Raw genomic sequence first — 25531 nt, forward strand, 5'->3', positions numbered from 1 at the left:
TGTAGCCTAGTGCAGTGCTTCCCAAACCTGTCCTGGAGGACCCCCTGCCCTGCACATTTTGTATGTCTCCCAAAGCAGACATACCCAATTTAGATCATGCATTCTATATAAATGAGACAATGAGTGGAATCAGGTGTGTTAGATAAGGGAGACATACAAAAAGTGCAGGGCAGGGGGGCATCCAGGACAGGTTTGAAGCGCTGGCCTAGTGAACCAAACTGAGAAACCATTTTTTAGGGCTCAGGAAACCTTTGCAGGTGTTTTGAGTTGATTAGCTGATTGGCATGTCACCATATTCTAATTTTAATATAATTTTTTTTTTTTTTTTTTTTTTTTATGTGAGCCAAAATCATCACAATTAAAAGAAGCAAAGACTTAAACTATTTCAGTTTGTTTGCATTGAATTTATTTAATACACGAGTTTCACAATTTGAGTTGAATTACTGAAATAAATGAACTTTTCCACGACATTCTAATTTATTGAGCTGCACCTGTAGATAGATAGATAGATAGATAGATAGATAGCATGGCTAGTACACTTTGACACTTTTGAGTAGGGGCTCAGTTGCCATGTGTTCCACTAGTCTTTCCGTTATACTTCGGGAGAAAGTATGAGCGCATGCACAGCAACACGCTCAGTTGGAAGTCGAGTGCGCTCCTGAGAAGAGCAGAAGAGAGGAGAAAAGGAGGCCTGCGTAAAGTGACCAGTGGAGTTGATGTCCTTACAGCTGCTGTTCTGTACCCTATCTTTTTCTGTCTTTTAGATTAAAGATATACGTTTATAATATTTTTACTTAATTAAAAGGCGTTTGGCGTTATACAGAGAAAGCGCATAATGGAGCCTCTAACAGTGACTGTTAGTGATTTTTCTGAGCGGTATCCTTTAATTCTGCCAAACTCGAGCTTTATGGAGGAACCAGCGGGACTTCTGTCTAACTGGAGCGGAGGCAGCGAGCCGAAGGCGGTGAAAAACAGCACTGCGGTCGCTATCGCTGTGTGCATCACCGCGCTGTACTCTGTCATCTGCGTCGTGGGACTGTTTGGAAATATTCTGGTTATGTACGGTGTGGTCAGGTAAGAGAAATAGTTTATTTTAGTGAATATGTACTTCAGAAGTCTCAGGAATTGGGATGATCATTATCACATTTTGACATTAATAAGTACAAATAACGGATTTGAGTAATGTAAATTTGTAAGTGTGTTATGTGTAAACCAGGTTAAAGAGATATTTAATCTAGATATAAACTGACAGAGCGTGTCAGCCTCCCGAACAATGTTAGGTAGATTATTCCAGAGTTTGAGAGCTAAATAGGAAAAGGATCTGCTGCCCGCAGTTGATTTTGATATTCTAGGTGTTAATCAAATTCCCAGAGTTTTGAGAGCACAGCGGACTTGGAGGACTATAATACGATAAGACCTTGATCAAGTACTGAGGTGCTAAACCATTCAGGGCTTTATAAGTAATTAGCAGGATTTTAAATTCGATACGATGTTTAATAGGAAGCCAGTGCAGTGTTGACAGAACCGGGCTAATATGGTCATACTTCCTGGTTCTAGTAAGAACTCTAGCTGCTGCATTTTGGACCAGCTGGAATTTGTTTACAATTCCAGAACAACCACCCGTCATGAACGCATGAATTAGCGTTTCTGCATTTGACATTGAGAGCATATATCACAATTTAGATATATTTTTAAGATGGAAAAATGCAGTTTTACAAATGCTAGAAACATGGCTTTCGAAGGAAAGATTGCTATCAAATAGCACACATCAGGTTCCTAACTGATGAAGAAGAATTGATAGAGCAGCCATCAAGTGTTAGACAGTGTTCTAGGTTATTACATGAAGAGGTTTTAGGTCCGATAGTTGACACCTGTTTTTTCAGAATTTAGCAGTAAGAAATTACTTCTCATCCAGTTTTTTATATCGACTATGCGTTCTGTTAGTTTTTCCAATTGGTATGTTTCGCCAGGCTACGAAGAAATATAGAGCTGAGTGTCATCAGCATAACAGTGAAAACTAACACCGTATTTCCTGATGATATCTTCCAAGGGTAACATGTAAAGCTGAAAAGTAACGGCCCTAGTACTGAGCCTTGAGGTACTCCATAGTGCACTTGTGATGCATATGATACCGCTTCATTTACTGCTACGAACTGATGGCGGTCAGATAAGTACGATTTGAAATTGCACCGACAATTGAGAGTCCTCAGAACATAAACAAATAATATACTTTTACAATTTCATTAATTATTGGCTTTTCATCAGTTTACAAATTCCCTGCAGTTCCTTACAAACCCCAGTTTGGGAAAACTGTGATGTAATGTTAATTGCACTTTGTGTTGTTGATAACAAAGAATGGAATACATTTTCTTTCTCTTTGCACTTTATATAAGTATGGAACATTATAATCCTATTCAAATTAATGTGATACACAATGTAGGTCAACAAAAATGTGTAATGAAATAGATTGCATTACTAATTGCATTTTTTAATAACTACATTCAATAACTACAGTTTGTAATTATAAACTATGTATAGAAAGAGAAAGAATGAGTGCCTTGCATTGAGGTTCGATACTCAACTCCACAAAGCCAAAAGGAACATTTAAGAAAACATATTTAGAACAAAAGGCTATATTAAGCAAATGTATATATATACATTTGTGATATATATATATAATATATATATAAATCACAAGTATGTTAATATCAAATGTTATGCAATAACAAAAGTTTACATTTCTATTTAATGTTGATGTAATTTTTGAAACTCGTTAAAGGTTCTATCACTGTAAAAATGAAATGATACTTGAAGCACCATTTCTAAATGTTCTTTTTAAAACTATTTTAATATATTTTATATTCAAGAACCTAGACTGTCAAAAGTTCCACACACTCAACCAAAGCTTATAAAGAACTTCAAGCACAAATAATACAGCATGAGTATAATCAATCCCAGGAAAATGATGTTACCAAGCACATAGCTAATTATTCATAAGAAAACAAAGTGTTTATGTTAGGTTGCATACATTTAAAATAAACTACAAAAACATACCTACGTAGTTCACAGCTTTAGAAACCTGTGTATTTTGCTTATTTATTCAAAAGAAAATCGGACGGAGCAAAAATCCAAAACCAAGAAGGCCTGCCTTGAGTCTTTGGTATGTTCCCTCCAAGGGGTTCAGATCACAGAACTATTACAATTCAGCTAGATCACATCTTTCTAATTTATTCACAGCATATATCTTCAGGAGTGCAAAACCACTGCCTAAGAGGAACAGTCTGAATGAGCTAATCATATCCGCCATGTCTGGATTTCACAGAAGCCTTTTCCCATTTGGAGACGTAAAAAAATGTAGCAAAAGAGATTATTAAAGCCTATCAGCCTGGAAGGAAGAAACTGTACAATAGGAAGTCTGATGTGAAAAGAACTCATTAATAATTCCCCCTAAAGTTTCAACTTCAGACAGAAAGTGTGATATAAATACATTTTAGATTGCAACCATATCAAAGTTTTCCCCTCATTTTATTCCATTAGTTCTTATGCTGCACAAAAAAGATTTTTTTCTGTTTTTTTTTTCTTGTAAAAATATCTTAACGTCCCAAAAAAAAAAAAACAGAAACACAACTACGTGACATTTAAAGACACCTTTTTACACTTTTTTTCTTGTTTTAAACACAAACATAACAAAATTTAGTGAAGTTTCTGCTTAAAATTTACAAAAAACTATTTGCAATATATTCATTGGTAAACAATACAAAAATGTATACAAAACAAACAATCATTCAAAAATTGTGAATTTAAAAGTCAATAATATGGCACTACCTCTAAACATTATTTTCCATAACAGGTTTGTCACAGAAAAATGTCCCCTGATACAATGAATTAGTGTGAAACGTGATTCATGGCAGTGCTAAATAAGAGTACAACTGGACAAAACATAGCATAACAGAATGAGGGACTAGTGTAAAATTAGAGATGCAAACATGAGTCATGGATATACAACAAAACATGTTATGCACTCTGTACAAAAGACTTAATGGAACTTATTATAATGGATTTATTCATCTCACCACATGTACAGCCATGTACAAAGAGAGGAATAAACTGTAGTGTCACTAATGGATGTGCTGTCTTCTGTCTTCTTCTCTGTGAGACTTCAAATGTCAAGTCCTCAAAAGATATCACAGTGTGTGGGCACAAGACAAATCTCAAAGAGAGGATAATCAATGGATACCTATTTATGCCTTTGGCATTGGGCTTTTCTTTAGTAACTATGGTCACATCCTTTCAAAGGATACCCCATCATTCATCAGACTACTACTAATTTGGATAAAAAAGAGAGAGAAAATTATGAGCTGATTATTGAATGATATCACAGAGAGACACCTTCATTTAATGAAAGCATGTTGTTAGCACCTGCTGGTAGATGTTGTAACTACACTTTATCACAATCTCTGCACTGACAGACATTAAAACTTTAGTTTTTGGCCATTACAGCCAAATCATCCGTTATATCTCTAATAATAATAATAACTAAAATAATGATTGTTCAAAAAAAGTGGCACAGATGTTTTTACTAGTAGTTTAAAAATAAACACGGATAAAAAATTATATTGTGTAAATGTGTTTTAATGGAAAACAAGAATAACAAGCCAAGTTAAAAAACAAAAATGTTTTTATCAAATCACCAGAATATAAAGAATAATGAATGTGCTAATGCATGACATCATTTTCATAGGTTAACATTTTAATTTGAGGAAGGGTGTTAAAAGAGCACATATGGTTCTCTTTTTTTCATTTGTTTTAATTGATCATCAAATTAATCATATGTGATATTTATAATAAGGGCAAAGCAGAGAAGAACCTCAAATCATTCACAATCAGTGCATCCCATTCATCTGCATCTGTATTCATCAATGTTCATATCGTCATTGCAAACCCAGGTGCAGCAGATCGACATTAGAAAATTATGAAGTATTCATCTTGCTGAATATCTCAGACTGACTTTTTCTCTTATCTTCTTCAGGTACACAAAGATGAAGACAGCAACCAACATTTACATCTTTAACCTGGCTTTGGCTGATGCATTAGCCACTAGTACTTTACCCTTCCAGAGTGCCAAATACCTCATGAGCACCTGGCCATTTGGGGAGCTTTTGTGTAAATTGGTCATTGCTATTGACTACTACAACATGTTTACCAGTATTTTCACTCTGACGATGATGAGTGTAGACCGTTACATTGCTGTGTGCCATCCAGTGAGAGCCCTGGACTTCCGCACACCATTCAAAGCAAAGATCATCAACATCTGCATATGGATTCTCTCCTCTGCTATCGGCTTCCCAGTCATGGTTATGGCCATTACTAGAGAGACACCCACAGGTGAGGACAAAATAAGTGGGGAAAAGTATGTTATTCAGCTTATTGGTTGTTTAAAAAGTATATGATTCAATTTGTCAGAGAACTTATGGCTGTTACTCAGCTCGACAGCACATAATCATAGCCAAGCATTAGTATAACACAACTTTTATTTTTAGCTCAGTGAACTAGATGTTAATACTGAGTAATATTTTAGATATTTAAAATAAAACCACACTGAATTGTTTAAAGGGATACTCTGCCCCAAAATAAAAATTTTGTCATTAATCACTTACCCCCATGTTGTTTCTAACCTGTAAAAGCTCTGTTTGTCTTCGGAAAACAATTTAAGATATTTTGGATGAAAACCTGGAGTCTTGAGACTGTCCCATAGACTGCCAAAGAAATAACAGTGTAAAGGTCCATAAAAGGTATGAAAGTCGTTGTCAGAATACTCCATCTGCCATCAGACGTGCCATCTGGGTTATATGAAGCAACAGGAACACTTTTTGTAAGCGAAGAAAACAAAAATAACGACTTTATTCAATAATTCCTTTGTCAACGATCTCCACTGTGTTTCTCCATATCACCGTATGCTGTGCATGCTCTTCTGTGTCATCCGCGCCACAAGGATGCGCTGTTTTATTTCAAATCAAAGCTAACTACACATAGAAACAGCGCATCCTTGTGGCGACCCAGATTGCACGTCTGATGGCAGATGGAGTATTCTGAAGACGACTTTCATACCTTTTATGGACCTTGACACTGTTATTTACTTGGCAGTCTATGGGACAGTCACAGGCCTCCAGGGTTTGATCCAAAATATCCTAAATTACTTACTTAAATTATCTTAAAATACTACTTCTCACATACTATTAGTAGGGATGCAGGAAGTCACTTGTTGTCACCTTGCACAATGTTATAACGAGTACAGAATAATATATTTCAGCGCTCTTGGAATGCTGCATGGCCAACCAGATTTGAAGTAAATACTGGAAATAAGTCATTAAATTAGAATTAAATTCAACTGAGAAATGACTCTAGACTCACCTTCTTATCTTCTTTTTACATACATTGTTTACAGGCAAAACAGTCTGCACGCTGAAATTCCCAGATCCAGATTGGTACTGGGATACTGTGACCAAGATCTGTGTTTTCATTTTCGCCTTTGTGGTTCCCGTCTTGGTCATCACCATCTGTTACGGCCTGATGATTCTTCGTCTCAAGAGTGTACGCTTGCTGTCTGGCTCCAAAGAGAAGGACAGGAACCTCCGGCGCATAACCCGAATGGTATTGGTGGTGGTGGCGGCCTTCGTCATCTGCTGGACCCCCATCCATATTTTCATCATCATCAAAACTGTGGTGGAGATTGACCAGAAGAATCTGCTTGTGGTCGCCTGCTGGCATCTGTGTATTGCCCTGGGCTACATGAACAGCAGCCTCAACCCAGTCCTGTATGCGTTTCTGGATGAAAACTTCAAAAGGTGCTTCAGAGAATTTTGCTTGCCCTTTCGTTCCCGCGTGGAGCAGAACAGCTTTTCCAGAGCCCGTAGTGCCACGAGAGAGCCCATCTCAGTGTGTGCCAAGTCTGAATCGATGAAACAGCCCACCTGACTAGACCTGGAACAGCTGCCTTCTGATACACAACCAAGGACACAGAAAGATCCGCAGTCTGAGGACACCCAGATCTCCACCACTGAGTTTTAAGCTCCTTTGAGGTAAATACAACTTGACAACAAGCCCGTATACTGAAGGCAAAATGCCATGTTTGTTTGTCATTTTTTTCTACCTTTCTTAATTTCACTTCATGGAAAAGCAATGGAGGGCTCACTGCAAATTGTTTTCCAAAGTGAGGAATTGAGATCATTTGGACCAATGTACAGTAATCATGCTTTGAAAAAAACATCCAAGATGTGGCCTTGAATTGTCAACAGGAAATCTACATTCATTAGTGGTATATGACCCATCAAAATGGATTCTCATAATACGATTTTTAAATGAAAATGAATGCATTTCCTTGGAAATTGTGGGAACTTGTAACAGAAATACAAATGTCCAAACAATGAACTAAATACACAAATTCAATTTCTCAAACAACAAAATAAGCTGTAAGATTTCCATTTAAAAAGAGAAGCAATCTTGCTTTATTGAACAATGAAAATGTACAGAAGTCTTTTTCCACTCCATAATAAAAGGATTTCATTAAACCTGAGGATAAAGATATATGGGGAAAGAGAGAGGTGTCGGATACAGAGAATGGAGCAAAATTTCATCTCAAGGTTTCCAGGATAGATTTGCATGGATGACAGGGCTCCTTCCCTCAGGATGGCTGTTAAAACACACTGTTATATAAACTCTCGACACATTATTCATTTCATGGTGCTTGATAAGGTGTCATATTGTAAATTTGTGCTACTAGTGAAGGTGTTTGATGACCTTTGACTATGAAGTATTTAGTGTTCATACTAGGAGCATACAGTATGTGTAGATGTGCTCTGAGAGTATTACAGAGGGGCTTTTAGATACTTTCATCTTCGTTCTTTGTAATGAAGTATTTAGTGCAACCATTCTTGCATTTTATTGCCATTAGCACAGAATAGCTGTTTTTTGACCACCTTCAAATTCCAAAGTTGAAATGACATTTAATGAGTCATTTTGTGATATTAGCGTTTGATTCTAAATGTCAGCTGTGTTGTAAGAGAGAGTGTAGTTTCTTGAGCAGTTATAGACAAACTTTTCCAGTCAAGGATGTTTATGTATTAGCAGTGAGTATTGCTTTGCTGTAGAACCTGTATGTACTTTTGTGCAACTGTTGGATATTTCCTCATGATTATATTTTTATGGATGCACTAGAATTAGACATCACAAATGATCTTAACTGTCAGTGATTATGTTGTGAAAGCTAAAAAAAAAAAAACATTTGAACTTTTCTGTAGGTTGCATGGACGTTGGGAAAAAAATAACCATAATCTAAAAAAATGTTCACTACTCACATGACGAGCAAGACTTCTAAGATGTACATTTATCACCTCATTATTTATTGAGTGATAAATATACCTGTCAACCTTTTGTGTTTTGAAGATTTAAATTGTGTTTGGTAAAGATATAACAAAAGCCTTAAAAAGAGAAATGAAAAACTACTATGCTAATTTTCTGCAGGTACTTGTAAAGGTTGGAGACTCGAGCACTGTTACATAATCTCTTCAGCAGACAACCTATAGACCCCCTGTTATGAAATATACTGGATAAGTGCTTTTGAAACAAGATAAAAATAAAAAGAGGTTGTTGTACAATGACTGTTGTATAAAGACAAAATCGTTTGTATTTTTGCTGACTTTTGTCGTTTGTCTAGTCATAAGAAACAAAATGTCATGTAACCCAGGCTAGTTAAAAAAAAAAAAAAAAGCATCGTCAGTGAATAATTATTTGTCACCATGTACTTCCATTGTATGGAAAAACAATATGGTAAAACTGGGTGTAGGTTTTTTGTTTTTTTTTAATCTTGAATTATCAGTTTCAGAATCACTTTGATTGTACACTTATTTTTAATAGTTTTGGATTGAACTATTTTTAGAGTTTAAGCAAAAAAAAAAAAAAAAAAAAAATGTAGACAGGTAGAATTTATGTTACGGCACTCATTTATTTCTATAGTATCCGTAAACGGCGATTGACTGTCGCACAACTCTGTTTGATATTCAGTATTCAGTGACTTCAAAGCTGTAATGTGATTGTTTATCAAGGCACAGGTTGTACAAGTTGACTGTTACGCTTTCTTCAATGGTGAGAAATAAAGACCCTCGTATCTTACAATAATAAGACAAGGTAACATTACAGCTATCCACTGTAATTACTACAGTGATATATTTACGAGCTTGAATTAACTGTAGGGGGCTCCAAAGTCTCAAAATTCTACAACATTCTGTTGATTTAACAGCGAATCTATTTTGTTCTTTGCTTATTTATTGTTAATTTGGTCAAATTAAATAAGTCGATATACAATTATAAAATAGTTCCTGAAGCCCTTATATGTTGATTTGCATCAAGTCAAGAATGCTTCAATGTCCAAGCTGGTTTGTTTTTGCAGCGTAATTGAAAAGAGGGGTCCTGTTTACTGTGGCTTTCTGGATGCGAGAGGAGTGGAAGCAGCCCACCTGTTATATCTGAAAGTGGCACCCTGACATTTAAAGCATTAGCGTATTCCTTGTGCCATGGTAGGGATAATGGACTCTGGAAATGGCTATGGAAGGATACAGACACAAACCTTAGATGAGCAAATGGCCCGAATAGCGCACAACATCATTATGGTCAGCAAATATCGTTTATGTGCTTCTCCGGTTCCTCGTGATTGTGGTTTGGAGTGTCCGTTACATAATGGCATAAACAGCAGGTCAGAGAGCACCGCTGGCGGAGGGAAGCACCACGAGGCACAGTAACGACAAGAGACACAGCAGTCAGCTAGACTGATAAATAGGATCACACTCTGCACTAAATTGCGCTCAACCCCCGTTCAGTGTCTTTATGAGATGCGTTATTAACAAGCTGCGGGCGAAATCAGAGAGTCAGTGTAGATTTTACACAACTCACATTTTTATACATTTGCCAAGTGAGGTTTAACATGGTAAAGTGCTAAATCAAACACTTAAAGTAATATTTCTTTGGAGTTGACTATATATATATATATATATATATATATTTTATCATATATTCATTGGACTGTCAACTGTCACACACTTGCTAAAACAAATGTATAAATATTAAATACATTATATATTAGGTCAGTCATGCTCTAAGCTAAGCAGTTCCCGTATAATTCATCTCAGGGGAATATGGTAAAATCATACGCATTTCCAATAAGACCAATCTTCCATTAAGAGTTGCTATGTTCAGTTTCCAGAGCAACCATCAATAACGACTGGCCTAATGGTTAAATTGTTAAAAGCATCCTGATGTTATAAACAGTTATAGAACAGAAAAAATCATGACCCCAACAATTACAGGCGTGCCAGTTTTCAGTTTTGAAAACAGAAGTGCTTTACTCATGCCAACAGTTTTATCAGTTATGGTGCACTCTATAATTTTTTGGAAAAGAAAAAAAAAAGCATATTTCTGTTGGCCAACGTGTCAAATCCATGTGACCAACTTGAACCTGCTGCAAAATCTGAGGTGAGGAAATATTTACCACTCAAATTTCCTGATTGCATGGATTTTTCACAAAAGTGAAAATTTGCTTCATGAAAGAAAAATGCTCCAGCTAGTTGTGACGTGTACATGATTATTATTATTTTTTTTAATAATTAACGTCATGTGTCAAACTTTTTAAAGAGCTGTGCTTTTATACAATTAATGCCTTGCCTGCTGTGAAACTATGTTTGGAACCGCATGATGGAAACAATATACTTATTAGGATGTCCCTCTCAAACACATTTAATGTAGCTTGCTGGTATTAAAAACAATAACATTTAAAGCCAGTGCCCTGTCCACTTCTCAGTGCAGCTGCCTCACACCAGGCATCAGAAAACATTGATGACAGCATTAAATGATGGCGGTCAATTAAGTGCTTGCAGAAGAGGCTGTTAGCATTTCAAAGCTTTCAGAGAAAGTGGGCCTTAAAGGGCTTTTCAACTGAAATACCCCACAAAGTCTCTCAGCATGACTCACTGTGGGCTGGAACATAAAGACCGGACCGGGAGCACAATACCATTTCTCCTTCATGGATGCTGAAGTGGTGTTTTGATCTGCAAATTTTATCAATAGTGAACAAACCACTTCCAGCCTCAAGTGTTTTCAACAGTTTAGGACATACATATGTAAGCACCAGCTCTGATATTTCTTATAGCAGAGTATATATTTCTTCTGGTTGCATAGGGCCACCTTCCTGTAGAAGAAATTCAGGTAAATGTTTTTTTTTTCTTCTGTGGAACACAAAAGTAGGCATTTCACAGACTGAGAGAGTGGCCATCGGGCTAATAAAATAATCACACATGCTTCTAAAGCCAAACATTTTGTAAGGAATATACTAAGATGTAAGCAATTAAACTGAACGTCCCTTTAAACATGAGCACGTCGCTGCCAGCCAGTGGATAAACAGCACAAATACAGAAACATTTAGCACCTCTAAAAATGAAATGTTACTTGAAAATATCTTTTTTACTTTAAAGTGCAGCTACAAGAAGAAATTCTTGTAGAAACATTTAATACAATTAATCCTTATGTCTGAAATTAATTATAGAATAAGATGAAAATTAAGATTTCTAAATTCACAAATTACTAAACTGTCTGCATGAAATCAAATTTTTTTTTTTTTTAAAGGAGTAATCATACATCAGATCTGTAAAACCTCATTTTTATTAAGTGTCCACAGGGCCAGCAACGTATAGATACAATAATAGTTTCATTTAGGAAATTAGGAAAACAGTTTAACACTGCAAAGTACAGAAATACCAAATCTGTTTTTTTGTGAGTGATATAGATTAGACCTGCTATCGTAAACCTTTTATTTGTCAGACCAAAATGTAGAATAAAATACCAAAAAATAAAAAATAAATTTTTTCCATGGTTCTTATCTAAAAAAAACTTATTAAAATCACCTTTCAGCTCATACATGCATACAATCACTCACGGCAGACAGTCTCCAGGAAGGATACTAAAGATCTTTGTTAAAAAGAATTAAGATAAAGCAAAGGAAAAAAAAAAAAAGTCCATAAAAAGGATCTTTGATCATCTACCGGACCGTATCCAGTGAATGCTTGGGCTCCCCATAAAGTGGGATAAAAGGTTTAATCAGATAATACTCATCCTACCCGTTCCCTCATTTGCTGGCTTAATTCAGCACAGGAAGCATTACCAACCCCAGACGCCCCCGATCAGGATCAAGCTATAGGTTACAGATACCACTGATACAGTAGTTTGGCTCAGCTGTCTTTAGTCAAGGAGTTTAAGATCAGCTCTCCTGCTTGTCTTTGACTAACAGGACTGTGTGCTGCCCTCCACTGGACACTGATAGAACTACACGGTTCTCCAGCTGCTTGCCTGTCATCTCCACTGGGCTCCATTCATCATCCTCCTCTCCTGTACCCAGCTGCAGATTGGTGCCCATGCCCCAGGAAAACACAGAGCCTGGCCAACAGATAGCAATGTTAGAAAACTAAAACACAGCTCTGATGATCAAAACAAGCCAACAGTATATTGTTATTTGGTCCTAAAAATAAACTGCTCTGGTTGGTGCAATTAAGGTAATTAGAGGTTGAAGATACATTTGTGAACAACACACACATTGCGTCATTTAAGGCATTTGCCATTTAAAACTACAGGGACAAACACTGCTACAAACCAAACCATGAAATCAGAAAAATCAGTCTACAATCCGCCATGCCTATTCAACAAAAGCGTTTTGATGAGGGGGTTAAAAACAAGACATTATATTACTTACATTTTTTTTAATGCAAAAATCATAAGTGGACCTTATGTTAGAGAACAGTACGAAACAAAAAAAAGGAGCCAGTTCATGAACCATTTAAATATAAAAACCTTTTGAAATTCACCACAAATTTCTCTACCATTCAAATTTCTAAGGCTTTTTTTTTATTTTTTTAAAAGAAAAATACTTTTATTCAGTAAGGATGTATTAAAATGTTACAAAAGATTTCTATTGCAAATAAATGTTCTATTAAACTTTCTACTAATCAAAGAAACCTGAACAGCAAAAATATTAAGCAGCACAACTTTTCAACATTGATAAGAATCATTTGAACACCAAATCAGTATATTAGAATAATTTCTGAAGGATCATGTCATTCTAATTTGCAACATTTCATAATATTACTGTTTACTATATTTTTGAACAAATAAATACAGCCTTGGTGTGCACAAGAGATTTGTCAAAAAACAACAACAAAAAAATCTTACCCATCCCAAACCTTTTAATGATAGTGTTATTTTAGGCACTTTTACTATTTCATAGAGGAAGGACCCCTCAGATACAGGTCAATCACTAGTTGCATTTAACACAATTTGTGTGTGGTCTGAAACGGTTTACAATGCATTCCAGGTTTTGTAAAATAACTTGTAGTGGCTAAAATATGTAAGATTAGTCAAAATGAACCCAAATCCAAAAAGGATCGGTTTTGGGTTAAAGTGAGTGAAATTTATGAGAACTAGGACAGGGTGCAGTCTCACCTTGTTTAGTGACAGCGTAGCTCACAGAGGCACCACAGGCAACCATCTGAACGTCACTGATCCCGGTAACAGGTGTGGGCTCACTCTTCTCCCCTGCATCCTTCCCCAGTCCCAGACGGCCATACTCCGCCCGACCAAGACTGTACACTTGTCCTGTGGATGAAGACAGCAGTTGAACAAATTCTAAACCACTGGTGGAACACATGATTTAAAATAAAATAAATATGATTTTAAATGAAAGAGTAACATAAATGAGGTTCACGGATGGATCACCTTCTGAATTCAGGCACAGTGTGTGATGCTGCCCCCCAGAGAAACCCACCCAAGAGGTGGTGGAGTTCTTGAAAGAACCGAGTTTCACAGGAACAAAGCAGGTGTTTGTGCTTTGGGTGCCTGTAAAAAAAAAAAAAAAAATAAATAATAATAATAATAATAATATTATTATTATAAATAAATTCTCTAAAAATTCAGCAATAGACAGACCATTTAATCTTCAGGACTGAATGAGCTAGGAGTCGTACCAAGCTGGTGGTAATTGGAAAGGCCAAATCCATAGACATGTCCCTCTTTAGACACAGCAAAGGTGAAGTACGCTCCACAGAAGACATCCGTAAAAACAACCTTCCCCCGTGGCCTAATGATAACCATCTGTGGCTCCAGCAGTCTCACTGAGGAAGAAAAATTATATAAACAAAATTATACAAGATATTTACATGCATTACCCTTCAAACGTTTTGGGACAATGAGAATTTTTTTGAATGAAATAAATACCTCTGTTCAGCAGATGTACTAAATTGATTAAAAGTGCTTACTGTCAAGTATACATTTTAAATTCAGATAAATGCTGTTCTATTGAACTTCTCATTCACCACAGACTCAAATGTATTAAAGTTTCCACTAAAAAAAAAAAAAAAACAGCAGCACAATGATTTTCAGCTCAAGAAATATATCATCAAATCACATTAGAATGATTTTTGAAAGATCATGGGACACTGAATACTGGAGTAATTCAGCCTTGCATTTATAGGTATAAACTATTTTAAAACGCTAAAATAGAAAATAGTGCTGTCAAATGATTAATCGCATCCAAAATAAAAGTTTTTGTTTACATAATAGATGTGTGTTATGTATATATATATATATATATATAAATACATACATATGCATGTATATATTTCAGGAAAAGTTCATATTAAATATTATATACTAAATATTCTCAAAATATACTCTGTGTGTGTGTGTGTGTGTGTGTGTGTGTGTGTGTATGTATGTATGTATGTATGTATGTATATATGTATGTATATATATATATGTATATATGTATATATATATATATATATATATATATATATATATATATATATGCGCGTGTATTATATTATACACACATATACACACATTACGCAATCAAATGCAGTTAATCATTTGACAGCACTACAAAAAAGTTGTTCAAATTGTAATTTCCTAATATTCCTGTTTTACCATTACTGTTTTGATGAAATAAATGCAGCCTACATTAGAATTAACAATAGTTATAGAAAGGTAGTTTTGGAACAATAAGTTTTTTTTAAGAGTATATTTTATAACTGTCAACTGTCATTCAAATTCCTGTAGTGACAGTTTAATCCAAATGGAGATACATACTCAATCCCTTCCTGCCTCCGCGGTTAGCAAAGTGCTCAGCCACACGGCCCAGCTGTCCTTGTTCTCCACATCCTGAGGTGTACAGCTCTCCATTCACAGTAAGCATTACCAGGTGGTCATTTCCTTCAGAATCAATGCAAAATATTACTATTACATTATAGACAATGGCGTGAAGCTACAGCCTGAATTCCTATGACCCACCTGAGACTATTTTAACCACGGGCTTGTCTATAGGAACTTTGACGGGCAATGTGCATTTTTTCATAGGCTCCAAAAGTCCAATGACACCATTATTGTCCTGCAAAAGAAAAGATAGGTCATTCAAAACTGGTACAATGTTTCTACTCCACCGCAGGATATAAAAAGGCTATACTCACTCTAAAAGAACCCCAGACATAGACGGACCCCTCCTCTGTGAGGGCAGCTGTGTGACTGTCCCCTGCAGAAACCTGCACCACTTTTTCACCAAGGTCTACCTTGGCTGGCACCATCTCTGAGCCCTCCTCTGATGTGTCACGGCCCAGCGCGCCCTCATCATTACAGCCAAATATATAAATCTACACAGGGATAAGAGAAAACAGGCAGAATATCAGAAAGATATGATAAAATAACTGAATGGCCTTGTTAGTGGGCTCTGCACAAAGCTTGTGATTAATTTCTTTTGTACTCGGCTTACATTTCCTGTGTCACTGAGGCAGACTGTATGCATGCCTCCAGCCACAGCCTGCACAATACCCTCAGGAAGAGTCACCAGAGCTGGTTTCTTCCTCTCCAGCACATCCTCTCCCAGGCCGAGCTGCCCAACGTCACCCTGCCCCAGAACAAGCACCAGGCCCTTCTCCTGCCCATGACTACTGTGAGAGACTACAACAAACAACCACAAAAACAGAATGCATGAGATTTAACAGAATGCTTTTCAGATTTAGATCTTACAGAAACAGAACAACTTGTGCATTTCTGTTATTATTTGACTCCAATAAGACTGGCTAATGAGATTGGATGTGTTCTGTAGTACCACATTCAAGCGCTGATATAAAACTAATTATAGCAGCTATAATGGCAAAAAAGTTTGGATGCTGTGGATTCTTGCATATGCATGAAAGGAATTTTCTTTACAACCATTTGTAAAGAGTACCTCACAATTAAAACAAAGAAAGTTTTATCGTTTTTAGTGTAACCTATTTAAGAGAATCTCTCCCCTAAATGGCACATAAAAAATAATTGGCAAAAACAGTTACAATGTGGGTCAGTTTAATCTGGCTAGATGAAAACAGAGACTTACCTTTTTGTTTTTTCACAACAGCTGAGTTCTCAGCTGCTGCAATTGTTTGTCTCTTTACAGCTTTTTTTGCAGGCATGGTGACTCAAATCTTGAAAAAAACCTAAAACTGGAACAAAAGTAATGTTAACAATCTTATGTATACATATAAATAGAACAAAGTGTGTTTTATATCTATATATCTATATATCTATATATATATCTATATATATATATATATATATATATATATATATATATATATATATATATATATATATATATATATATATATATATATAAATAAACAAAAACTAAACAGCATGAGGCCTACATGTAAAACAGGCCTGGTTTGCTATAATGTACAGAAAAACGTGCATTCTGCTTTCAAATCCTCAAACTTCTATGAAACAAATACAATTTCCCAGGACATGCACTGCTGTACAGGGCTTTTTATACTGACTATATATCGTCTGTGCTTGTTTGGGCATCAATTGCTAAAATGTTGCCAAGTTAGGCAACTGGCAAGATTTTGAAACCCAGCCATTCTGTTTTCTGGCGCTGACTTCACGCTCAATGACTGACAGCGACACATGCTTGATGGCGGTTTATCGGCCAAACATGGCATTGGAAAGAACAGGCTCTTACTTTTTATGGTTTATGCATAATTTAAATGCAGGAAATGGTTTAAACATGGAGGAATACGATCTGCGCTCGAGTTCAAGTTCAATCTGCTGAAAGTTTAAACAGATCAAGCCTTATGCTGTGACACTTTGGAGTCCGAGGCTAACGTTACGTGGTTCCACCTCGTAACATTTGAGGTTGAACGATTAGTTATTTCAGAGATCATGTCTCACAAGATCGACTAGTTTAAATACGATTAAGATCAATGAATGAATTAAACAGGACCAAACATGCTTGTTCTGCACACAGCTCACTTGCAGCTGCAGTCCAAAGCTCTGTTTGTATTACATTTCCTGGGTTTGGAGAGACTTACACTTATTACTTTACCGTCGGAAGGCAGCTGAGATGAGAACCTACCACTTATGAGTGAAAACTGCCCAGGTTCAAAGCTTTTGCTTGTTCCAGGAGGTTTGTGAACATAAGTAACTCCTTCAGAGAATGTAACGCACGCGTGTCTCACTCCCGCTCTACTTCATGTGTTTCGCTGGAATCGCGCTAATAAACAATTCGCATGCGCAACCTATTGGAAAGGCGGGTTCTTCTTCTTCTTCTTTAGTTTTTAAAAAAATCTAAATGTATAGAGCCACCTACAGTACATTGCTGTTGTGCAGTCATGTTAGCTGTTATCTTCAAAATGACTTAAGAACAGAAAAAAGAAAAGAAAAGAAAAGGAGGGGCTGGCGAGGGGGAGAGAAAAATAAAATAAAAATAATAATAATTATAATTCTTCATAAATATGAAACTATACCAGATTCCCAGGTTCCAGGGTACCCCCTGGTGCTGCATCTCCAGCTCCTCCAGAACACTTCCCTGGTTTCCTAAAATCCAGATCAGGCTACAGCATCCCTGTTTGATTTTAAACCCTCTTGCTCAACCCTGTACTGTAAATGTATTTTATTAGCAGACTATATCCTACTCTATCTTTATTAAAATCATAGCCTAACAAGTACCCCAAATTGTTATTTCCCTTTCCCTTTTTAAGAATGTTATTAATTCCTTTCTTTCTTCGTCATATTTTTTACAATCTTATATTACATGCTCTACTGTTTCTTTTTCCCCACAATACTCACATAAACCATTCTCATGTACTCCAGTAATAAATAGTGATGCATTCAGTCCTGTGTCCAATCCTCATCCTTGTTATAATGACTTGTTCCCACCTGTTTCTACCACTAATGTTTCATTTATTATTAATTTTTTTTTTATTACAAATAAATGCCTCCCCTTATTATCTGAATTCCATATTTCTTGCCAATCCTTTAAAATATTTTCCATAATTATAGTTTTGGAAAGGCAGGTTGGAAAATTTTGTGCTTTATCAACAATCGTCATTTCACTTTAAAATTAATTAATTTATTTTCACCTTAATTTTTTAAGTTATGGTAAATTATTTTAGAACTAATTATATACTTTTAAGGCATTCATCAATATTTTAAATTAAAAGTTTTTATATTTTCAATTAGATTTTAGTTTAGGTTTTGTGATTGCGTTGTGTTTTTTTGTTGTAGTTATTAATTTATTATTTTTAAAATATTTTTTATTTAGCTTTAATTTATTTTTATTTCAGTTTTAGTAATTTAACGACTTCAAATTAAATTTATTTCAGTTAAAATACTTGTAGAAGCTGGTAATTTAACAAAGAATACTGGAGTACGTTTTACAAGAAAATTCTGTTTCAGTCTTTCTGCTGCAAGATTTCATTCACTGTTTAATTCAATATTACTTGCCATTTCTTTGGAATTATTTGTAATATTTACTAGCAATTTCTGAGTGAAAATTAAAAAGCAAACTTTTTTTTCAGCATAGTTACCAAGGCAACATTTCTCATTTAGATTTTTTGTTTTTCATATTTAATATTATAATGATTTTTTTTTCAGCTTTATTTCAATTACCCCAAATATTTTTTTGTTGTTTTAGTTTGGGTTAGCAATAACTCCAGGTCAAACACCAGGAGGCCTCTACAGACGAAAAATGAATAATTACAATTACATAAATGCGTAAATTAGTTATCTTATCTGTTCCTGGCCCTTTCTCTCTAAAACCTCAACACACCTTTGATGTTATATTAGATGCTTTATTTCGGAAGTTCTGGACCCCACAATATCTGGCTTTAGAAATTTATACCATTACTGTGTGTGCACAAAATGATACAGTCAATGTCATAAGAAAGCAGGCATTTGTAAGAAAAAAAAAAAAAAGAGACTGACAAACATTATTGGTAAGCATTTTAATTTAGATTTAGAGGTGTTTACATCTAAACAGCAAATTTACTCTCAGTTTCTAAAAGTTCACATATAATTAAAAAGCAAGAATATACAACGCTACATTACATTGTAGTGTCGAATAATACACTAATAATTTTGTGCTTAAAAAAATAGTAACCTATATGAGTTTCAATATATTTAAAATACTTTTCAAAATAAAAGGAAGACAAGATATACACAAACAGTCAGGTTCATCTACAGAATGGATCTGTACAGCAGAGCAATTCCTATTATCCTACTGGCCAAAAAAAAAAACAACAAATGACAAAACAGTTGGAAAAAAATGAAGAAGAGTTCCTGCCTGCCAACAATACTTCACAAAAACATCATTTTTAGAGCTGTATCAGTGCGCATCCGGACTAAATTCATTCTCCTTTTAAATGGGCAATAAATAATCAGGAAATCCTTTTTATTAAGAAATAAAATATTCTGTAAACACGACTCGGACACTTCTTAAAACTGAAATAGCTGGACCTCACTTTTACAGAAGGCGATATGATTAAAAAAAGATCACAGTTTGCTGTAGATCAATAGTGAAATATGAAATGCTTACATTCTACCTAAAACTGATCCTATTTTCTTCTATTCCTCTCTCAAACAGTGAGGACCAGAAAGTAAGGGGGGATCTGAAACCCTTTCTTGAATAAAGAGGGCCAAAGCCAAAGCTTGTGCCTTAAAGTTTCTAACATTATGAACGTTCCAAAGAGTCAAACTAAGAGAAAAATTACAGCAGCCTATACAAACATATACAAATACACAATTATCATTCAGGCTCAGGCCTTACTCTTGCAGTTCTTCTGTCTGCCCCGCTATGCTCAGTAACTAACACTTACTGTAGTATTACTGTATTTATTATCATCACATCATTATTATTACTATTATTTTTAACTTTGTTACACTTCCCTGAAAGGAAATAAAGTTTATCATATGAAGTAAAAGCAGATAAAAGGCCATTCAGAGAGTACAGTGAGGAATATTTGCCATTGGCACAAGTAACATCCTCTAATAAGTCCTTCATCGCCTCTCTGTCTTGGCACATGGGTCCCCTAAAGTCCAGGAGAAATACTGCATCTGTCCCCCAGAGGTCACCCGTCCCACACGTCAGTGGGTGGACAACTGAGAAACGGTCTGTTTTGTTTGTTTTGACTGTTTTCTGAATGCTCCAGGCGTCCCTGTGCATCTGAAGAAGTACATTCATAGTAAAAGCAGTCTGAACAAGCTCTGACACCCTGAGGCTCCTCACCAAAAAACCGGCCTTTTCTTCCCAATATCCACCGGCCTTTAAGTGCTTCATTTTCTAGTTAAAAGACGCTGTTAAGGACGATGGAATCTAGAAATGACATAAAAATGAAAGTTCAAGGTTAGATGCTTTGCAGTTTCTGTATTTTTATATGTTGCAGGTAACAATACACTTGCCTTGTGTAGATTCTGCTTTCCTCATGCACTTCCATCTCGGAGCTCTTAAACTCGTTGAGCTCTTTACGAATAGCAGCCTAAACAAACAGATCACGTGTAGAGCAGATATAGATCAATAAGCAAGACATTTAAAAGAAATCAGTGTCTTGAGACTATTAATAATCTAAAAGACTCAAGTCTCTAGATCTTTATATAGACACGAATGTGTATTTATTTCGTAGATGTACCTTGTCTGCGGGAGTGAGTTTGGTCCATGGCTTGTCAGCACGGCGGTCGTAGTCCTGAGCGCATGTGACCTCCACATACTCGTGGAAACGTAATATCTTTCGAGCCTGTAGTTCGGCAACAGTTGGTCGTTGACTCAACTAAAAAAGAAAACAGACAAAGGCATGACACAAATTCCTTATTAAAAAGCATTATTAGATTCATTCTCAATTCTTGCTAAAATCAACATTAATATTCCTATATTCCAGGTGAAATGTAATGTGAGCAAACCGAATTGCACCTTTCTGGTGAGTCTGCGCTTGATCTCCCTGACCTCTGCTTGTCTGTCTGCTTCATTTTTGGCTGGAGAGAAATGAGAGATAACATCAATACCAATCAGGCTGATTCAAAACTATTAGTGCATTAAAATACAAAATAAAAGTGGATCTAATTTCACTTTCTACAGAGAAAACATCACAAACTAAAACACATAGACTCAGTTGAGAGAAACAAAAGTATCAGTAATGTCTGCCGGCATATGAAACCAATAGAGACAGAGAGTAAAATATATGTGGGTCAGTGTCAATCCCTCAGTGAACACAGAGGGAATAAATGAACAGAAATAAATGAGTAACTAATGAAACGAGGAAGAAGGGACAGAACAGAACGGAAGCAGGAAGATAAATCACAATACAATAACTGGAGTGAGTATAAAGAGGCAATTTACGCTGGAGAATGTTTCTCTGTTCCAACTCCTCAGCAGTAGGTCTCTGGCTCAATCGCCTACAGAAAAAAAAAAAAAAAAAATCATTCATATATTCTCTTTGCACATTATAAAATATTTAAATATATATTCATATATATTTAAATAATTATAATAATTATAATAAATACTATATATTTAAATACAAGTAAGTATTGAACACATCATCATTTTTCTCAGTAAATGTATTTCTAAAGGTGCTGTTGACATGAAATTTACACCAGATGTCGGTAACAACCCAAGTAATCCATACATACAAAAAAAACAATACAAATAAGTACAGAAATTAAGTTCTCTGTTATGAAGTAGAATAACCCAGGGAAAAAGTATTGAACACGTGAAGAAAGGGAGGAGCAAAAAGGCATGGAAAGCCAAGACACCAGCTGAAATCTAATCTAATTAGAAAGCAGTCCTGCCCCTTGTCAGTGGAAATTAATATTAGCTGGTTCAGTCCCAACTAATGGCCTATAAAAAGGTGTCTCATGACCAACGTGTCACACATACACATTTCATGATGGGTAAAAGCAAAGTGCTCTCTCAAGACCTTCGCAGCCTTATTGCTGCAAAACATACTGATGGCATTGGTTACAGAAGCATTTCTATACTTCTGAATGTTCCAGTGAGCACTGTTGGGGCCATAATCCGGAAGTGGAAAGAACATAATTTCACCATAAACTGGCCACGACCAGGTGCTCCTCACAATATTTCTGACAGAGGATTGTAAAGAATTATCAGAAGAGTTGTCCAAGAGCTAAGGATCACTTGTTGAGAGCTTCAGAAAGACCTGGAATTAGCATCTACAATTGTTTCAAAGAAAATAAGTACAATAAGTAATGCAGTAAATCATGTTGAGGCTCGTTTAAAGTTTGCTGCACTACATTTAGACAAGCCTGTGAAATACTGGGAGTTGTACAAAAGTTGTACTCCAGTTGTTGGATGCCATAATACACACCGTGTTTGGAGGTCAAATGGCACTGCACATCACCCCAAAGACATCATGGTGTAGCACTGGCAAAATGCATATAACTGAAGGAAGGATGAATGGAAAAAATGTACCAAAACATTCTTGATAAAAATCTGCTGCCATCTACCAGGATGATGAAGATGAAATGAGGGTGGACATTCCAGCGAGACAATGATCCCAAACACAGCCAAGGAAACTCTCAGAGAAAGAAAGTGAAGCTGCTAGAATGGCCCAACCAATCACCTGACTTGAATCCAACAGAAAGAACTACAGATCAGAGTTCATAGAAGAGACCCACAGAACCTTCAAGGTTTGAAGACTGTTTGTGTGGAAGAATGGGCCAAAAATCACACCTGAGCAATGCATGGGACTAGTTTCTCCATACAGGAGGCACCTTGAAGCTGTCATTTACAACAAAGGCTTTTGTACGAAGTATTAAATACATTTTAGTAAGCATGTTCAATACTTTTTCCCTGGGTCATTCCACTTTTATACACAGAACTTAATTACTGAACTTACCTGTATTGTTTTCTTTGTACACAGTGCCCAGTACTTGGGTTGTTACCGACATCTGATGAAAATTTCATATCAACAGCACCTTTAGAAATATATTTACTGAGAAAAATGGTGATGTGTTCAATACTTATTTTACCCACTATCTATCTATCTATCTATCTATCTATCTATCTATCTATCTATCTATCTATCTATCTATCTATCTATCTATCTATCTATCTATCTATCTATCTATCGTAAATTAAGTGACTCTAGTCTATTCTTATTGGTTCTTCTTGCACTATCAACCTACATCCTGTATTCACAGCTGTGTTCATATTCAGTACAATAGTTTTTCAGTGTAATCTGCATTTACATGGGTGTGTGTGGCTGAGAGGGCTATTACCGTGTGAGTGCGGTACCAATCTGTGTGCGGATGGCCTCCCACTGCTCCCTGCTCTGCCACGACAGACCCGTGTGCTCTACTTTGGCCTGCCTCTCAGGAGCCTGCCTGTCCGGGGCAGAGGGCCGACTGCTCAACTTCAGCGCCAACGTGTCCTTCCTTTTCACCCTGCTGGCCAGAGCACCTGCAGCGAGCAAACACACATGCGCACATGCATGCAGTCAGAAGTTCTGGCTCTCTTTTATATGGACAGATGTCCGAGTACGATTCTACTAAATAAAAAAAAACCTCTGAAATTAATACAGACAGCAGAAGGCACTTTTTAACATACAAACACATGTATTTAAAACAAAATGTACAAATGTTATTTCAAACTTCATAACAAAAATAAAAAAATAATACAAAACAAAAATATTAATTAATTGTTTTCACCATTGATAATTTTGAGAAATGTTTCTTGAGCACCAGAACACCACATTACAATAATTTCTAAAGGATCATGTGACACTGAAGACTAGAGTAATAGCTACTGAAAATTCACAGGAATAAATTTTAAATATATTCAATCAAAGTTAATTAATTTTCACAATATTAATGTTTATTGTATTTTTGATCAAATAAATGCATTAGTCCGCACATGCAACTTATAAAAGCTATTCACATACTTGGTGGGATGTCGTCATCCTCGTCTTCATCCGATTCATCGTCCTTATACAGCACGGGCCCATCCGAGTCGCTCTCCTCCGGCTGTTGATCTTCCTCATCTTCCTCCTCCTCGCTGCTGTCGTTTCCTTCAGGGATGATGCTGACGCTCAGATCCCCCACCAGGCATCTGCGGCTACGAGGCTCAAGTTCTGGCTGGGACTGAGGGGAGGGGAGGTGATCAGATGGAGGTTCCTCATCCTCGTCATCATCATCATCCTCTTCCTCCTCCTCTTCATCGGAGTAGTCATCTTCATCCCTGCATAAATGAAAATCTATTTCATACAGGATCCATATGCATATAAACCATATGCATATAAACTAAGCACAAAAAGGAAAAATGACATGATATCATGACCTCTTTTATATGTAATATATTATTTTCTTTGAGAAGTTTAAAATACAAGTAGTTATAAGTGTCTCTATATACAGTAGGTTTAGTAATATAAGCTTGCTTTGTATTTTTTAAATAAATAATTCTTGCTGTTGCTTGTGGAACAGTTTACATTTAAATTACAGGCCCAGTTTTATATTTATATTCTTCTTTAAACTCTTTTTATTTGTTATTAAATTTTTTGACTGACTGCTCTATTAATAAGTACAGAAAGTGCCCAGACTTCACTCACAGTTTGAGAGGCTGGATGGTGACTGGCAGTGGGCGGCTGCCCTGGTATTCTGGTGGCGTCTCAAACAGAAGTGAGTGGGCCCGCTGGGAGCCATCTGGGTGTGGGAGAGCTGGTCCTGGGCTACTGAGCGCCCTCTGGATCATGATGTGTAAGGGAACAGGGGCTTGACGGGCTGGTGGTTCCTCCGGAGGGCTGGGAGGGTCAAAGTGGACAGGAAGTGGTTGGGGCAGGGGGTAGGGGTAGGAGTGTTGGTGGAGGAGATGATGGGTGTGGGCCCGTGGTGGGGAAGGGGGGATGTGTGTAGGGAGAGGTGGAGATGGGGGAGGTGGAGGCAGCTGGTAGCCCCCAGGGATGTTGGCCCTCATGTCCTCGGACAGAATGGAGGGAAGGGAGGAAATGGTCAGAGGGGAGTCCTCTGCATTGCGTTTGGTGACAGGCGTGGTTCTTTTTGGGGGCATAGGGGGCGAGGGCTTGGCCGGTACTAGGTTGACACCTCCTTGTGTGAGTTCAGCTGTAGTATTAAATGTACAAAAAAAAAAAACATTGTAAACATAAGTAATAATTTTCAAGCA

The 25531-nt window shown here is 36.4% G+C and overlaps 3 protein-coding genes across 15 annotated transcripts in view; 1 reads left to right on the forward strand and 2 right to left on the reverse strand.

Annotated features, from left to right (window-relative positions):
* The first annotated feature begins 588 nt into the window (after positions 1 to 588).
* On the forward strand, positions 589 to 8657 carry oprd1b (opioid receptor, delta 1b). The gene is made up of 3 exons (XM_019119496.2): positions 589 to 1074; positions 5030 to 5385; positions 6446 to 8657. The coding sequence occupies exons 1-3, from the start codon at positions 836 to 838 to the stop codon at positions 6973 to 6975; spliced, it is 1125 nt and encodes a 374-aa protein (XP_018975041.1). The 5' UTR covers positions 589 to 835; the 3' UTR covers positions 6976 to 8657.
* A 3031-nt stretch (positions 8658 to 11688) lies between these two features.
* rcc1 (regulator of chromosome condensation 1) lies at positions 11689 to 17628 on the reverse strand. 4 transcript variants are annotated; one of them, XM_042741347.1, is made up of 10 exons: positions 17480 to 17628; positions 16463 to 16568; positions 15857 to 16044; positions 15558 to 15737; positions 15382 to 15478; positions 15181 to 15303; positions 14058 to 14204; positions 13810 to 13929; positions 13537 to 13689; positions 11689 to 12477 (listed from the first exon to the last, which is right to left on the reverse strand). In XM_042741347.1, exons 2-10 carry the CDS (start codon positions 16536 to 16538, stop codon positions 12302 to 12304), a joined length of 1260 nt encoding a protein of 419 aa, XP_042597281.1. In that variant the 5' UTR covers positions 16539 to 16568; positions 17480 to 17628; the 3' UTR covers positions 11689 to 12301. The 4 variants fall into 4 exon arrangements, with proteins under 4 accessions (XP_042597281.1, XP_042597280.1, XP_042597283.1 ...); XM_042741346.1 differs by having other exon boundaries at positions 17450 to 17610; XM_042741349.1 differs by having other exon boundaries at positions 16463 to 16560; positions 17449 to 17610.
* Positions 17629 to 19334: 1706 nt separating this feature from the next.
* Positions 19335 to 25531, reverse strand: part of phactr4b (phosphatase and actin regulator 4b) — a 43873-nt gene continuing 37676 nt past the window's right edge. For all 10 annotated transcript variants that reach the window (XM_042741357.1, XM_042741360.1, XM_042741351.1 and 7 more), the window contains 8 exons: positions 24960 to 25470; positions 24297 to 24592; positions 23635 to 23815; positions 21734 to 21789; positions 21308 to 21369; positions 21030 to 21167; positions 20803 to 20879; positions 19335 to 20716 (listed from right to left, as the gene is read on the reverse strand). In XM_042741357.1, the coding sequence (XP_042597291.1) occupies positions 20701 to 20716; positions 20803 to 20879; positions 21030 to 21167; positions 21308 to 21369; positions 21734 to 21789; positions 23635 to 23815; positions 24297 to 24592; positions 24960 to 25470 (1337 nt within the window). In that variant the 3' untranslated portion in view covers positions 19335 to 20700. The remainder of the gene's footprint in view (positions 20717 to 20802; positions 20880 to 21029; positions 21168 to 21307; positions 21370 to 21733; positions 21790 to 23634; positions 23816 to 24296; positions 24593 to 24959; positions 25471 to 25531) is intronic.

This window comes from Cyprinus carpio, chromosome B16 (assembly GCF_018340385.1).
Source record: "Cyprinus carpio isolate SPL01 chromosome B16, ASM1834038v1, whole genome shotgun sequence".
Lineage (NCBI taxonomy): Eukaryota > Metazoa > Chordata > Actinopteri > Cypriniformes > Cyprinidae > Cyprinus > Cyprinus carpio.